This window comes from Ictalurus punctatus, chromosome 15, assembly GCF_001660625.3.
Source record: "Ictalurus punctatus breed USDA103 chromosome 15, Coco_2.0, whole genome shotgun sequence".
In the NCBI taxonomy this organism is placed as follows: domain Eukaryota; kingdom Metazoa; phylum Chordata; class Actinopteri; order Siluriformes; family Ictaluridae; genus Ictalurus; species Ictalurus punctatus.
Window position 1 is genome coordinate 15,689,627 of NC_030430.2, and position 14,439 is coordinate 15,704,065.

General features: G+C 38.0%; 3 protein-coding genes across 9 annotated transcripts in view; 2 read left to right on the plus strand and 1 right to left on the minus strand.

Annotated features, from left to right (window-relative positions):
• The window catches only part of sinup (siaz-interacting nuclear protein), a 219,251-nt gene that overhangs the window by 19,193 nt on the left and 185,619 nt on the right, over positions 1-14,439 (minus strand). The window lies entirely within an intron of this gene.
• si:rp71-17i16.6 (uncharacterized protein LOC100148415 homolog) lies at positions 3,021-11,523 on the plus strand. Its single transcript, XM_053686202.1, has 4 exons — positions 3,021-8,209; positions 8,513-8,610; positions 10,187-10,272; positions 10,470-11,523. The coding sequence occupies exons 1-4, from the start codon at positions 8,127-8,129 to the stop codon at positions 10,683-10,685; spliced, it is 483 nt and encodes a 160-aa protein (XP_053542177.1). The 5' UTR covers positions 3,021-8,126; the 3' UTR covers positions 10,686-11,523.
• Positions 12,831-14,439, plus strand: part of lamb2l (laminin, beta 2-like) — a 53,346-nt gene continuing 51,737 nt past the window's right edge. Inside the window, exon 1 of one of the 2 annotated variants that reach the window (XM_017487668.3) lies at positions 12,831-12,917. The gene's annotated coding sequence lies outside the window, so the exon portion shown is untranslated. The remainder of the gene's footprint in view (positions 12,918-14,439) is intronic. The other variant, XM_017487669.3, reaches the window with a different exon arrangement.

Sequence of the window (14,439 nt, forward strand, 5' to 3'; positions counted from 1 at the left end):
ACACTAACAACATTTCTACTAGCAATCTCTTGATTGAAATGGCAAGATTTATTTCATCACCCATGCCAAATTATGCTGATTATGCTCCAACTTTCAGTTGTCTTTTTGTGATTTTAAACTAACAAATATACAAACACACTTTCACTAATTATTACCTGTTAGCTGCTTGACTTTGTAAAAAAAAAAAAAAAAAGAAAAAGAAAAAAAAGACTGGTTTTGTCTAGCTTCTATGCTACATTTACATTTTCGAAAAGTGTTTCATAAAATATTTTTTTCTTTTTAGTAATAAAGATAGTAAATAATACAATCTCAATTCCAAAAAAGTTGGGTAGCTGTGTAAAATGTAAATAAATGTAAATAAAAACAGAATGCAACGATTTTCAAATCTCATAAACCCATATGTTATTCACAATAGAACATAAAAAACATATCAAATGTTTAAACTGAGGAAATGTACTATTACAAGACAAAAATAAGTTGTTGTTTTTTTTATTTTGATGGCCGCAACACGTCTCCAGAAAGTTGGGACTGGGGCAACAAGGCTGGAAACGTAAGTGTTACTAAAAAGAAACTGCTGGAGGTTAATTGGCAACAGGTCAGTTAACATGATTTGGTATAAAAAGAGTATCTTAGAGAGGCAGAGTCTTTTAGAAGTAAAGATGGGCAGAGGTTCACCAATCTGTGAAAAAACTGTGTCTACAATTTGTGGGACAACGTCAGAATAATTTTCCTCAATGTAAAATAGCGAAGACTATGAATATCTCTTCATCTACAGTACATAATATCATCATCAAAAGATTCTGAGAATCTGGAGAAATCTCTGTGCACAAGGGACAAGGGTGAAAATCAATATTGCATGCCTGTGATCTTCGGGCCCTCAGGTGGCACTGCATTAAAAACAGGCAGGATTCTGTAATGGAAATCACTGCATGGGCTCAGAAACACCTCCAGATTTCACTGCATGTGAACACAGTTTGCCGTGCCATCCACAAATGCTGGTTAAAGCTCTATCATGCAAAGAAGAAGCCATATGTGAACATGATCCAGGAACACGGCCATCTTCTCTGGGCCAAAGCTCATTTAAAATGGACTGAGGCAAAGTGGAAAAGTGTTCTGTGGTCAGACAAATCGAAATTTGAAATTCTTTTTGGAAACCATGGATGCCGGGTCTTCTAAACTAAAGAGGATAAGGTCCATCTCTGAGCCTGCATCTCTGATATTATGGGGTGCATTACTGTCTATGGAATGGGCAGCTTGCACATCTGGAAAGGCAGCATCAATGCTGAAAATTATATACAGTTTTTAGAGCAATATCCAGATTCCGTCCCATCTTTACTTCTGAGAGACTCTGCCTCTCTAAGATACTCTTTTTATACCCAATTATGTTACTGACCTGTTGCCAATTAACCTAATTAGTTGCAAAATGTTCCTCCAGCTGTTTCTTTTTAGTAACACTTACGTTTCCAGCCTTTTGTTGCCCCCGTCCCAACTTTTTTTTTTAGATCTTTTGCGGCCATCAAATTCAGAATTACTTTATTTGTTCCTTAAAATGGTACATTTCCTCAGTTTAAACATTTAATATGTTTTCTATATTCTATTGTGAATAGCATATGGGTTCATGAGATTTGCAAATCATTGCATTGGAGTTGTAATTCTAATACTATTATTAATACTTATACTAATACTATTAATAATAAATGTAAACATTTGGAACATGAGGACATGAAGACAATCATGCTAAAAATAATGGGACAGCCAATTGGAGCATGTACACATTTGTGTGTCCCTTATTGTATGTAAGTGTGTAATTGTGTCTGGTCATGTGTGGCCGTGTATACATACACACTCATTATTCCCCTCTTCTTACATAGGTCCATTGGTCATGCTGGATTTTGCAGCTCCTTTCTTTTCAACTCTGATGACCCGTGGCTAAGCAGCTACGACATACTTCAGCGTCCCTCAGGCCCCCAGACAAGGGTACAACTGCCGGACACTGAGGAGCCTTAAGAAAGCCCTCTCTCAATCTCAGAACAGCTGGAAGCTCCAAAAGTATAGATGTGCATTAAAAACTAGATGTGGATCCAACACTATATCAATGTATAATGCACATATTTGTTCTCTTTTCCCCTCTGTCTTTCTTTATTTTTTTGAATCCACAAAATGAATTAGACAATCAGCTCATTCCTAACTTTGCTCCATAAAGGCTCTGTACTAAAAGAATTATTGACATATCACAGCTATGTTTGATCCGTTTGATTTTGGTGGAGCAGGAGGACATTCATTTTCATTTTCTTGGCCTTTCTCATCATGTGGAAATTCCAAATACATTTCTGATGAATGAACATTACTTCATAATCCCCCTTTCCTTCTTCTAATCTTTACATCTTTATGAAAATTTGTTAGATTTAATTCTGATTATTTCTTATAAAAACACACTCTTGTTTGCCACGGCGTGTTTTTAAACTAGCCCAATCTGGTAACCCTGTCATAACTGTCTTGTTTGCTGCTCTTCTTCCACTGAAAAGCAAGTGTGAGAGCAGCAGTATTCCATCTCCAATGGATCTTTATAACCTCTTGCTGCATTTACAAATTTTGACCACTAGGTGCATTAATAACTCTATAGAATCTGAGTGGGGAAGTGAGTGTCCTCTATCCTGTGATTGCACAACATCCACAACAGTGAGCAAATCAATGGAACATCAGCTTTTATCTGTCAAATAGGGACACGTTTTAAAATAATTAGTCACTCAAAAGAGTTTATTAGTATCTTAACAGAGTTTAAAATTTATGGAGTTGTGAATGAGGAGAAATTTGTTAAATGGCTGATATGCTTCATGTGCCCCTATGGGCAAGTCACCACTGGATCCTGTAATTTATTTATTTTTTTTACTTTAGAGCCACATAAACACAACGGAAGGTAAAATGTTTGCCCTTTTCCAGCATGACTGATTTCCTTTGGTGTTCAGAGTGGACTTAAGTTTTCTAGCACCATTTGAAATCGGTTGTGCTGAAAGGCATGCTGTCTTCGACTCAAGCAGTGACTCACTAACACTTAAAGACCAGTGCAGTTTTTGGCCACATTTGTATGTTGGATACATTTTGTAGCAATGGCTGTGCTACTAAATCTGTGGTGTGGAAAGACCTTTTAGTCTGATTAGAGCACAGTGCTTGACAGTGTGTGTCAGTGACTGGATGCTACCACATTCACACTTATCTGTGATGCGTTGACCCCAGAGGAATCCGTTTCCTTCACACTGGCCTTGACTGGTGTGAAAGTGGTTTAGTAGCATCCATTGTTCATGAGGGACATCAAAACTGGACATTCAGATTTCAGGATCTTTCACAAGTTTGTGGTTAACCACTGCTGCTGACCACCAGTCTCTCCTCCATTGTTCTGTTAGGTCAAATGTGTCAGTGAGTTGTTTCTGAGTCATTGCTGTACATGTCATTATGTACTGGCTAGTTTCCATGTTTTTTTTTTTTTTTTTTCAAAGAGCTTATTAGTTACAAACTGCTAGTGGAGCAGTTTTGGAGTAGCATTGTGTAGCATCAACAAAGTACACTTGGGTTTGAATTTGAGCAGTTTTTACATGACTATCTGAACACACATGGATACTCAATGTAGGTGAGCAGTTTGTAGGCACATGCAGGTGAGGTGTTCATCAAATGGGGTCAGTTCAGCATATTAACAAGTGCAAATTATTTAAAAATAAGAACAAGGTGAATTGAATAAGATTGATTATCTTGTTACAATGGCACCTGTCAAGGGGTAGGATACATTAGGCAGCAAGTGAACAGTCAGTTCTTGAAGTTGATTTGTTGGAAGCAGGAAAAATGGGAAAGCGTAAGGATCTGAGCAACTTTGACAAAGGCCAAATTTTGATGGCTAGATGATTGGGATAGTTACTACAAAAAGTGGTTCAAGGAAGGACAACCAGTGAATCAGTGACAGGGTCATGGGCACTCAAGGCTCATTGATGCACATGGTGAGCGAAGGCTAGCCAAGCTGGTCTGATCCACAGCTGTATCACAAAGTGCTGAAAAATTTAATGTTGGCTATGATAGAAAAGTGTCAGAAAACACAATACATCACAGCTTGCTGTGTATAGCCAGGCACTCTGAGTGCCCATGCTGACCCCTGTCCAATTCCGAAAGCACCTACATTGTGCATGTGAGCATGAGAACTGGACCATGGTGCAATGGAAGAAGGTGGCCTGCTCTGATAAATCACGTTTTCTTTTACATTATGTGGATGGCCGGGTGCGCATGTGTTGCTTACCTGAGGAAGAGATGACACCAGGATCCACTATGTGAAGAAGGCAAGCCGGCTGCTCTGGGAAATGTTCTGCTTGGAAACCTTAGGTCCTTGCATGTGGATGTTATTTTGACACATACCACCTACCTAAACATTGCTGCAGTTCAAGTACACTCCATCATGTCGACGGTATTCCCTAATGGCAGTGCTCTCTTTCAGCAGGATAATGCGCCCGGTTACACTGCAAAAAATGTTCAAAAACATGACAAAAATTTCAAGGTGCTGAGTTGGCCTCCAAACGCCCCAAATCTCAATCTGATCGAACATCTGTGGGATGTGCTGGACAAACAAGTCTGATCCATGGAGGCCCCATCTCGCAACTTACAGGACTTAAAAGATCTGCTGCTAATGTCTTGGTGCCAGATACCACTGCACAGCTTCAGAGGTCTTGTGGAGTCCATGCCTTGATGAGTAAGTGCTGTTTTGGGCACAAGGGAGACTTACTCAATATTAAGCAGGTGGTTTTAAAGTTATGGGTGATCATTGAGGTTCTTACTTAAAAATGTAGAATTTGTACAAAATATGCTATTAATAAGTGTTAGCGTTTTTTTTGACTGACTGCTCTTAACACCTACTGTACTAGCATGTAGGACAACAACAAAGGATTCCACTTATTTTTGTTCTGGGCCAACTTCTGTATGTTTCCCCAAGTGTGCTTCAGGTCTATGAGTTCTTCCTCCACTGCACAACACCCAGGTGTTCTAAGGCATTCCTTTCTTGCATCTTCCTTCTGGTGTCCAGTAAAAGGCAGTTTGTGGGATGTTGTCCTCTTTTCCATGGATGACATGCTCGGCCCATTTCTTCACCTTCTCATGATAGAAGTGTCAGTGCTCTCTTGATTGCACTGGCCAGGTAGTTGCTGGTTGGAGATGATGTTGGGCCAGAAGAGAAGATTCACAGGAGGTACTTTGTGTTGAAGAACATAACTCCCACCTATACTATACTATGGTGACCACCACACATTGTTCAGTATTCTAAAGTTAGCTCTTGATGTTACTGCCTGCTCCTCTGACAGTGCTGCCCAGATAGATGAACTCTTCGATTATAGGCAAATCTGTTCCATCTACTTGTACTGGATCTGGGCTTGGAGTGTTCAGTGTCATCAGTTCTGATTTATTTTTTTTTTATCGGTCTTATCTTCAAGTATATTTGTTGTGCAAAAATGCTCAGGAGAAATGTTTTTTCCTGCCTGCATGTGCTGATGGATGTTGGAGACCAGTACCAAGTTGTATGCATAGTCAAGATCTTCCAGTGTTGATAAAACTGTCTATCTGATGCCTTTTGGTTGGTCTTCAGTTTTTCACTCTGGAAATTAATAATGATACATTTATCAACTTTGCTTTGCAACTTAAACACCATATATGTTTCTTCCTAACCATACCCCATATCTACTTTATAGGTGTTGTCCTGCCAATGCTTGAACAACATTCTCCCCAAAATTTATTTTTTGTCTGTCTCATCATTCTACTTTCCTTTGCCTTCCATCAGGTTCTGGGGATAATGTGTTCTCTGTACTTGTCTAAAAACTCCATCTTTAACTGCTAGTTTAGAAAAAAAATTTCAGCCCAGCTTTCTATTTTCCCTTTCTGTTACTTTTGTCGTTTTTTGTTGTTATTTTTTTTTGCTGCTCTTATAATTATACTTTTTTATCATTTCATTAAAACTATCTATATCCCTGGTGGTAGATCTACATACCTATATGTTCATTTGAGAAATCACTTGCATAAAATAGAATGCAGTATAGGTAAAACCCATTTTAATCAGTTAGCTAGTTAACCAATGGAAGCCTAATTAAATAACATAGTATAATTAAATATTTTCATTTACTCTGGATATCTTTCACTGCATAACATATGGGATATCCTACATAACCTGCTTGTTTTTTTTAAAAAAAAGGTCTACAGATCCAGTTGTAGCTACGTGTTTGCTTTTCCTTAAGGTTGAATCTGAGGTGCTACACTGTTTAACACTGCATTATAAATGAAAAGTGACTTTTTTATTGTTGGAGCCAGATCATGTCTCACAAGTACAAGTAGACTTTTTTTTAATGATCTGAAAACAAATAATATTATGGAAATATTTTGCTTAGTTTAGATTTTTGCCACAGTTTGATTTGGTAGGCTATGCCTTAAATTAAAAGATTTTAAACCAAGTTTGGATTGAAGGGTTGAATCTGGCAACCCTGATTTGTACACTATCGAATGCGCACACACTTTCTGCTGGCCTTAATTGGTTTGATAGAAAGAATTCCCAATGTGTCCACAGCATCCTGGTGTTAATAAAAGCTGAACCTGCACCTGCGTCCTATTGTACTCCATTCATGACAATAAGGAAGATAGTGAAGGTACTTTCATAAATCATAAGACAACCCTACTTCAGAGTAACCACATGTATCTGGCCTTTGTAGCTCCCCATAAAACCAAATCAGAGTCAAAAAAAGAATCAGAAAGAATTTTATTGGATATATATGGTTTCACTTAGTAGTAATTTGGCTTGACAATCGCTTCATTGCCACAGATTAGACAGTGAATTAGACAAGTGCAAAGAATGATATATGTAAATATAGAGTATATAAATATAATGTAACGACAAAGATGAATATATACAACTCTACAGTGTGTGCAATCGGTAAAGTACAGATAAGTAGAGTGTTCAGAATAAACAGTCCTAAAATAGCAAATAAATAACCCTGAGCATGTGCAAATATAACTTTATGGGCACCATTATGAGTAGAGTATCATACAGTCTGAGTGAATTTGCACTAGCTGTGAGGATACAGTGCAGTAATTCAGCAGTGCACTGCTTTGTGTTAATGAAGTTTATCCAGTTCGATGTTGAGCAGGGCGAAAGATCAGCAGGAAATCTTTATTTCTCTTAGTTTTTATAGTCTGGTATCTCTGAAGGACGTGGTTGAAAAGCCCTGAACTCTGAAGAAAGTGGTTGAATTACGGCTTCTTACACTTCTTACCTTTTAGCAAAAATGAACATGCCAGAGTCCATGTTGCTATGGACATTTTAACATGCAATAAATGTCAGAGAAGATTAAAAGTCGCTCCCTGCTGTTAGCATCACCCTTAACTACCTCATTCCTGCTCTCCTCCACTCATCACTTCACAAAATGTTTTGGATTAACACGGGCTCATGGTTTCAGAGTCAATCATTAAACATGCATGCGCATACATACACACACACACACACACACACTAGTACACACAGTACCACACAGTCCCAGGGCAGCGGGAGTGGGAGTCGGGAGGGATTCTGTCCTGGAGGAATCAGGTGCTGTTTGTCACCTGGGTAACCATGTCTCCATGGACATCACAAGCAGCCCATCAGCCTGTCTGTGCCAAGTCAAGCTGATCTGAAGTCAGTAGATATGACGTCAGCAGGATTAGACCGAGGCACTTGGAGTCTCAAAGTCGTAGTCAAACACGTAGCTGCAGCCACAGGTAAGAGAATACAATTTTCTTTGCTTTAAATTCACATTTATCTGTTGGTTTATGAGTTTGATTTAGACAACATGAAAATGAGTGCTACAGAAGACCCAGGAGTCTTTCTATTAATCTGCCTGTTATTTTTAGTTAAATAGATCAGTTCGAAGTTAGCCTAAAATGGACAGAAGTAATAGGGAAGGTGTAGCAAGTCACCAAATCATAAAATGTGTCCATTGATGGTCAAGTATCAAGCCACTGAATCAGAACATTATCTGCTGCAGTAGCTAAACATCAAATCATTGAAACTTACAATTGCTGTCCATTGCAGTGATCGTCTTTTTGTGGCTGAGAAGAACAGTCGCCAATAAACATTACGGATGACTGACCTGAGCACAGATCAACACTCTGTCAAGTCACTGGAGCCTGACACAGATGAGTACTACAAGCAATACCTACACAGGTCTGGTGCACAAAACAATTGTGTGTGTGTGTGTGTGTGTGTGTGTGTGTGTGTGTGTGTGTGTGTTGGAGTGGCAGGACCTATGTTCATATCTTAGTGAATAGGGTAGGAATATTTCCCAGTTTTGACCTTGTGGGGACATTTAGCTGGTCCCCAAATGGCTGTTGTTGCAAAACAGCGGCTTTTGAGAATAGGTACCAGCTTTGCCCGACGTAAGTGAAACATGGGCGTGGGTCTGACAGAAGTGGAGATCATTTGATGGATGAGAGGGAAAGTCTGATCAGCTGGCTCTCTTTCTTTCAGCTTGTTTGGGGAATCGATTGCCGAGTATTTCCTCAGCTCGTCCTACCTACCCAGAAACCCTCCTGGCTGGTACTCAGAGATAACAGACAAAATGAGAGGTAGTACATTCAATACAGGCTGATTCACTTTATATTATAGTATAAAATATTATGTTGTTAAAATTCTTTACTGGTTTCAAGTTGCTGTTTCATGAAATGGCAGTTGCTTACCTGAACAGCATGGATATACAGTATAAAAGTAATCTAAAAGCAGGCAGTCAGAATGAAAGTTAAAGTGAATAAAACTAAATGCACGCAAGTTAAAAGTAAAAAGAAGCTGATTTTACATCTACAGTATTGTACCATAGTCTTAGGCACATGGAAAGAAATGCTGTAGGGCAAAGATGCTTTCAGAAATAATGAAATGACATGTTTCTATGTTTTAAAAAAATACTATAAAGAGTAGTAAACAGTAATAAATGAAACAAAGGCAATATTTGGTGTGATGACCAATATTTGGTGTGATAACAAAAAGGGCACTTTCAGGTACAATTTGTACAGGTTTATAAGAAACCAGCATTTTTCAGAACCAGCCAGGGTTCTTCTGGAGACTTTGACTGTTGCACTTGCTTCTTAATTCTGCAGCAAATCCCAGCAGCCTTACATAATATGCTGCTTTCTTTACTGACATACAAACATTTTTCTTAACATTTAATTTCATGCTGGTAAACTAATGTGTGGTAATGTAAAAACGTTTTTGTATTGTCTTGATAATGTAGACATCATAAAAATAAAAATCTATAACAAAGTTTGCACTTAAAATATATATATAGGGTGCCTAATTTACACAGTACAGTAACTGAAATTAAAAGACAGTGGGGGGAAAAGATTAGATTACTACAATAAATGAAAACCCAGCATGGGTTTTTCTTAGAAATGTAATTGAGTACAAGTATTCATTTTTATTACTCGATTAAATCCCCTAAAGATACTTAAATATAGTATCAAGGTACAATGACATACTTTACACCACTGCTTGTATATTATACATTTGGTGAGAGAAGAGCTGCAGTAGATCTATTCATTTGTCACCTAACTTTATCAATAACAGTATTATATATTGTATATAATAATATAATTCCACAGTACCCCTCTCATAGACTCTGCAACCTCCTGCCATCTGGTCAGACTCTGCAAAATTTTCTTCCACTAGGCAGTCAATTTACTCACCACCCTGCTGCCTCCCAATGCTCACCTGGGCTAGTCAAACACCTAACCCAGTATGACTCAGTACCACTGCACACCGCACTTTACATAGCTGCATCAGTCACTTTTATATCATGGAATGCATTTTTGTTGCCAATATTGCTGCTATATTTGTGCTGCTACATTACACAGTAGTTCACAGTTTACAGCCCATGTCCTATGTATTTATTGTCCTGTATATTTATTATGATGTTCTGTGTATTTATTGTCTTGAACTTGTCTCACACTGTTCTATATTTGCATTTTATGTAGTCTTGAATACTGTTCTGTGTCGCCCCATGCTTCTGAAGAAACAATATTTCGTTCCAATGTATACAACCTACTGCATATAGAGCAATGACAATAAAAACACACTTGACTTGACTTGACATATGGATGTACTGGCCCATAACTGTGTTTTCTCATCTCCAATGCCCTACGCTTCTTCCAGGCCAGATAAGTGCCAATGCTTTATGGGATGCACTAAGACAGCGATCTATGAAGATTTTGGAGGAAATGGAGACCGAAACCTCTCAGGTGTGCTTTAAACAAAAGAAAATGAGAAATTTAGAACATGTCTTATTTACTATAGCTTATACTATAAAACAGACAGCTCGGTAATGAATATGAATTATATGAATAATATTGATATTAATGAACAATATTAATTTTAGAGAATACAGTGATATCTAAGCATGTTCAAGGTTAAACATTGCTGCACTGTACCTCAGCAGGTTGAGAGAATACTAGTTGATTGGAACTTGCAAAAGAGACAGGACCATCTGCTACGCCTTTCAGGTCTGAGGTTCATGTACCGCAAAGCCCAGCATAACCAAGCATACTCCACCCTCCTCCTGCAGCAGAGACTTCAGTCTCCTCACTTTAACCTGGATATGACTGAAGGACTCAGTCAATCTCTAACAGCAGAGAACGCACTACTGACAGAATAATGAGATTACTATCTAAGCATGTGCACCTAGAGCACCTCTCTTTAGTGAAGAAGGCTACTCAACTCTCATGTTAACAACATTCTGAACTGAAATACTATCCAATGGTGTGTAATGTGGTATCAAATTATGTTTACTGTTAGCACAGAAGGCAATATATTAAATGAGGTGCTTGTTTCACCTTTAGAAAATGGTCCAGCATTTCTTTTTGTGTTTTATAGCTTGCTCTTTTATCTTTTAGTGTCATTTAGAAGTCAAACTTAAATACAAATTAGCACTGAGATTGTGTATGTAATCAGTATGTATGGACTTCAGTGTATATATTTGAAATACATCGCATGTGTTAGCACCTCATTACCACAAGGAGGCAGAAGGTTGATATAGTGAGGAACATTGCAAAGTTCTCTTCATTGTTCTGTTTCTTGAACAATAATTGTTGTCTTCAAGTTGATAGCCTTATTTATTCATTATATAACTTATTATATATATTTTTTATTTGCCATTCTATGTTTATTAGGACCCCAGGTCAGTTATGTAATAAAGATCCAAAATAGAAACCATTATCAGGCATGACACAAAATGTGTCACTCAATATTACATTTTTACTAATGCTTAGTATGCATGGGGCAGGATTTTATTTTACAGCAATGGTTTTTTTGTTTGTTTGTTTTTTGTTGTGAGGATAGCGTTTTCTTGCTAATGCCATCTTTTCCCAATACACAGTCTTTTAATCTCACCACACTCAATTTACTGCAAAATCACAACTCGGGTTTCGCAGTGGATTCGGTACTGATGCAGGAAACACTGATGAAAACACATATATTCCCTTACAATAAAGAATTTATGGACCATAATGTTGCTTGTTTTCTTTTATATGTTGTTACAGTGATGCTGTTAGATGGCTAGAACCACTCTCCTGTCGTCATTCCTCCTGATCGTCCATGTTGGAGAGCTTTCATAATATTCGAGTTCAGTGCAGTATAACTCTGTTCCTGCCCTGTAGTGTTGTGTCGTTCATTTAGAATGAATCTTTAATATGACTCCGAAAAAACGAGTTGCTTCAGAGAGTGATCCGTTCATTTTTGACCGCGCATGCGCTGCAACATCCCCATAGGTTCTGTACAGGAAACAGAAATGATTAGTTCACCTCTCGAGTCTTCGGGTTCGGGTCGTTCGTTCTTCCGGTGACCGCTCCGTAGGCTGAATGCACCATGCAATACCGGAAACGGGATGAACGAATGACTCGAACCCGTGAACTAATCATTTCTGTTTCCGGGGAACAGACGTGACAAATGTGACGTGACAAAAGAACGGCTCGAATCGGGAGGTGAGGTGAAATAACAGACTGCGTAGACTGGAGACCTAATGTTAAGCAAGTAATTAATCAATTTGTTTCTCATAATTCGGCCTTGGTTGCATTAGCCTATAGTTTATTTTATACCTTATTAAGTAGCCTACTAGACGTGTTTTGGGAATTTAACATGTAACATTTTAATTATATTCTGCTGAAACGAACGAAATGAATCGAAAAAAAGATTCGTTCATTTTGCTGAACGAGATTCAAAGATCCGAGTCAGTAAAATGATCCGAACTTCCGAACAGTCCGAAACGTGATTGGATGGAGCGAGACCGTGCTACGATTGGTCAGTGCGATGTGGCGGTTAACCGATTGGCTTGAGTGGGCGGAGTCTAACTATTTGTGGAGTTGTGTGTACTCTTGACGCTAGAAATGTTTAAAAACCAACAAATGCACAGGACGTGATTCACAAATGAATGCAAGGCAGAGTTGTGTTTGTGACAATATATATATATATATATATATATATATATATATATATATATATATATATATATATATATTGCAAATCTCATTTTATTTATTTGTCAATTTAATAATTTAATGCTTTTTTGTGGAACTACTAACATATATTTGTGGCTCTCATTCAATGCATTTGTGAATTTGTTTACTTTTTGTAAATCTTACTGCATTTATTTGTGGATCGTAGTCTATTTATTTGGAATTATGAAACAATTCTAACCCCATAGAGAAGAGAAGAGTCATCTCTCAAACAGCTTTCACTTGTGAGCTCTAACTGAATGGCTCTCTGCTTGGCCCCGCCCCCTTAACAGCTACCTTTAGCATGTACTGTACTGCTCCCCGCTCACACACACACACACACACACACACAGAGAGGGAGAGAGAGGAGCTGTCAGTGCACTGTTTCAAGTGAACAGGTGAGCGCGCACGTCTTACTTTTTCGTTATGCAATCTAAACCGACATAGCCCGTTATAAACATGTCTGAAGTTCGCTGATATTGCTGACTTAGTCAAATGTTTCTTCCGCACGAACTGGCAAAATGGATTAATCAGAGCTTCAAGATTGTCATACGCACGAGCTGCCTTGTACAATGAAGTTCTGACAGTTGCTACAATAGATTCAAAATAAAAGCTAAATAATAACAAGGCAATTACTGCAAACGTTAATAAAGCATCATTACAAGTTATTATGGTCATAGAGACTGTATAGGAGTTTTGTGAGCAATATATGTGTGCAATATATCTTTCAGTGGATTAAAAACACAGGATAAAAACAAAACCCAGGCCTGGTCATACAGTAATAATGCATTAAAAAAACAGTACTTATTCCACATTAAAAGATATTACAGATACACCTGAAGCAAGAACTGGGATAATAAGTGAAACTATATACATAATGTGAGATCTGCCAGTTCTGTTTAGTGCAGTGTTTTTGTGTATAATCTGCAGTAGCACTGATTGTAAAGGTGTGCAGGTGAGTTTCACAGAGCTCTTTCTTCACCATTTGGGTTTTGTGATGCCTGCATGAGATATTTGAACTCGTACTAATAAAAGGTGTAGAGTTTCTGCAGAGCACCCGATTTGGGATGACGGAATTGCTAGTTTTATCCAGATTAAAGCTTTGCGGGTTAAACACCATTTCTCTCAGATCTTAGAAAAGATTATATGTGTTGGGTTGTGTCTGTGAGTACAGGTTTGCACGTTGATGCACAGTGAAGTTGGGATTTTTTGTATATATGATTCATATTATTAAGCATACAATAGTACTGTGTGCATTTGAAGGGTTGTGGGTTATGACGACTGAACATCTGGGTGGACTTAGGTCTTTATGTTGATGGCTCCTGGTGCTGTCCCCAGCTTTGTTCATATTTTTCAGGCTTAAAGGTTTTTAGAGTTCTGCAAAAGACAATAACTGGATTTGAATCCAAGCCCTGAAAGTACATTCCTTCATTTTTTTCAAATAGCTGTTATTACTTTTCTAGTAGTCAAACTGTCTAAGGCATTAAAGCTGTAATCAAAATATTTTTTATATATCAAAAGCTTATGGAAGGGTTGATAGAAGATCAGGAACTGCTGCACTGTGTAATATCTACACAAACACCTTGTGAGTATATCTGGAGCAGAGAACCATTGGAAACATGTTATTCCAGCATAGAAGCTATGTTTCTATCCAAGTTGCAAATTTAACTTATGCAAACAATTGGAATATCGCATAAAATGTTTGCGAATAAAGCACCGTTTCCATTTCATGTGTTCAAGAGAACAAAACTGCCACTTCCCGGGAAACTGGCACTCATCTTTCCAAACATACCTCTCGCTCTCTGCCATTTTTACTTCTCTGAGCCAATTTTCCAATCACATTTGTTTGTTGATTTGTTGATCCAAAGTCACATGACTTTTTTGATGCGTATCGAGGATTTTATATAGTAAACGTGTTTC

Coding starts and splice junctions, on each gene's coding strand:
- si:rp71-17i16.6 (XM_053686202.1), top strand. CDS start 8,127: ATGACTGACCTGAGCACAGATCAACACTCTGTCAAGTCACTGGAGCCT. Junction 8,210..8,512: donor TACAAGCAATACCTACACAG/GTCTGGTGCACA, acceptor TCTTTCTTTCAG/CTTGTTTGGGGAATCGATTG. Junction 8,611..10,186: donor GATAACAGACAAAATGAGAG/GTAGTACATTCA, acceptor CGCTTCTTCCAG/GCCAGATAAGTGCCAATGCT.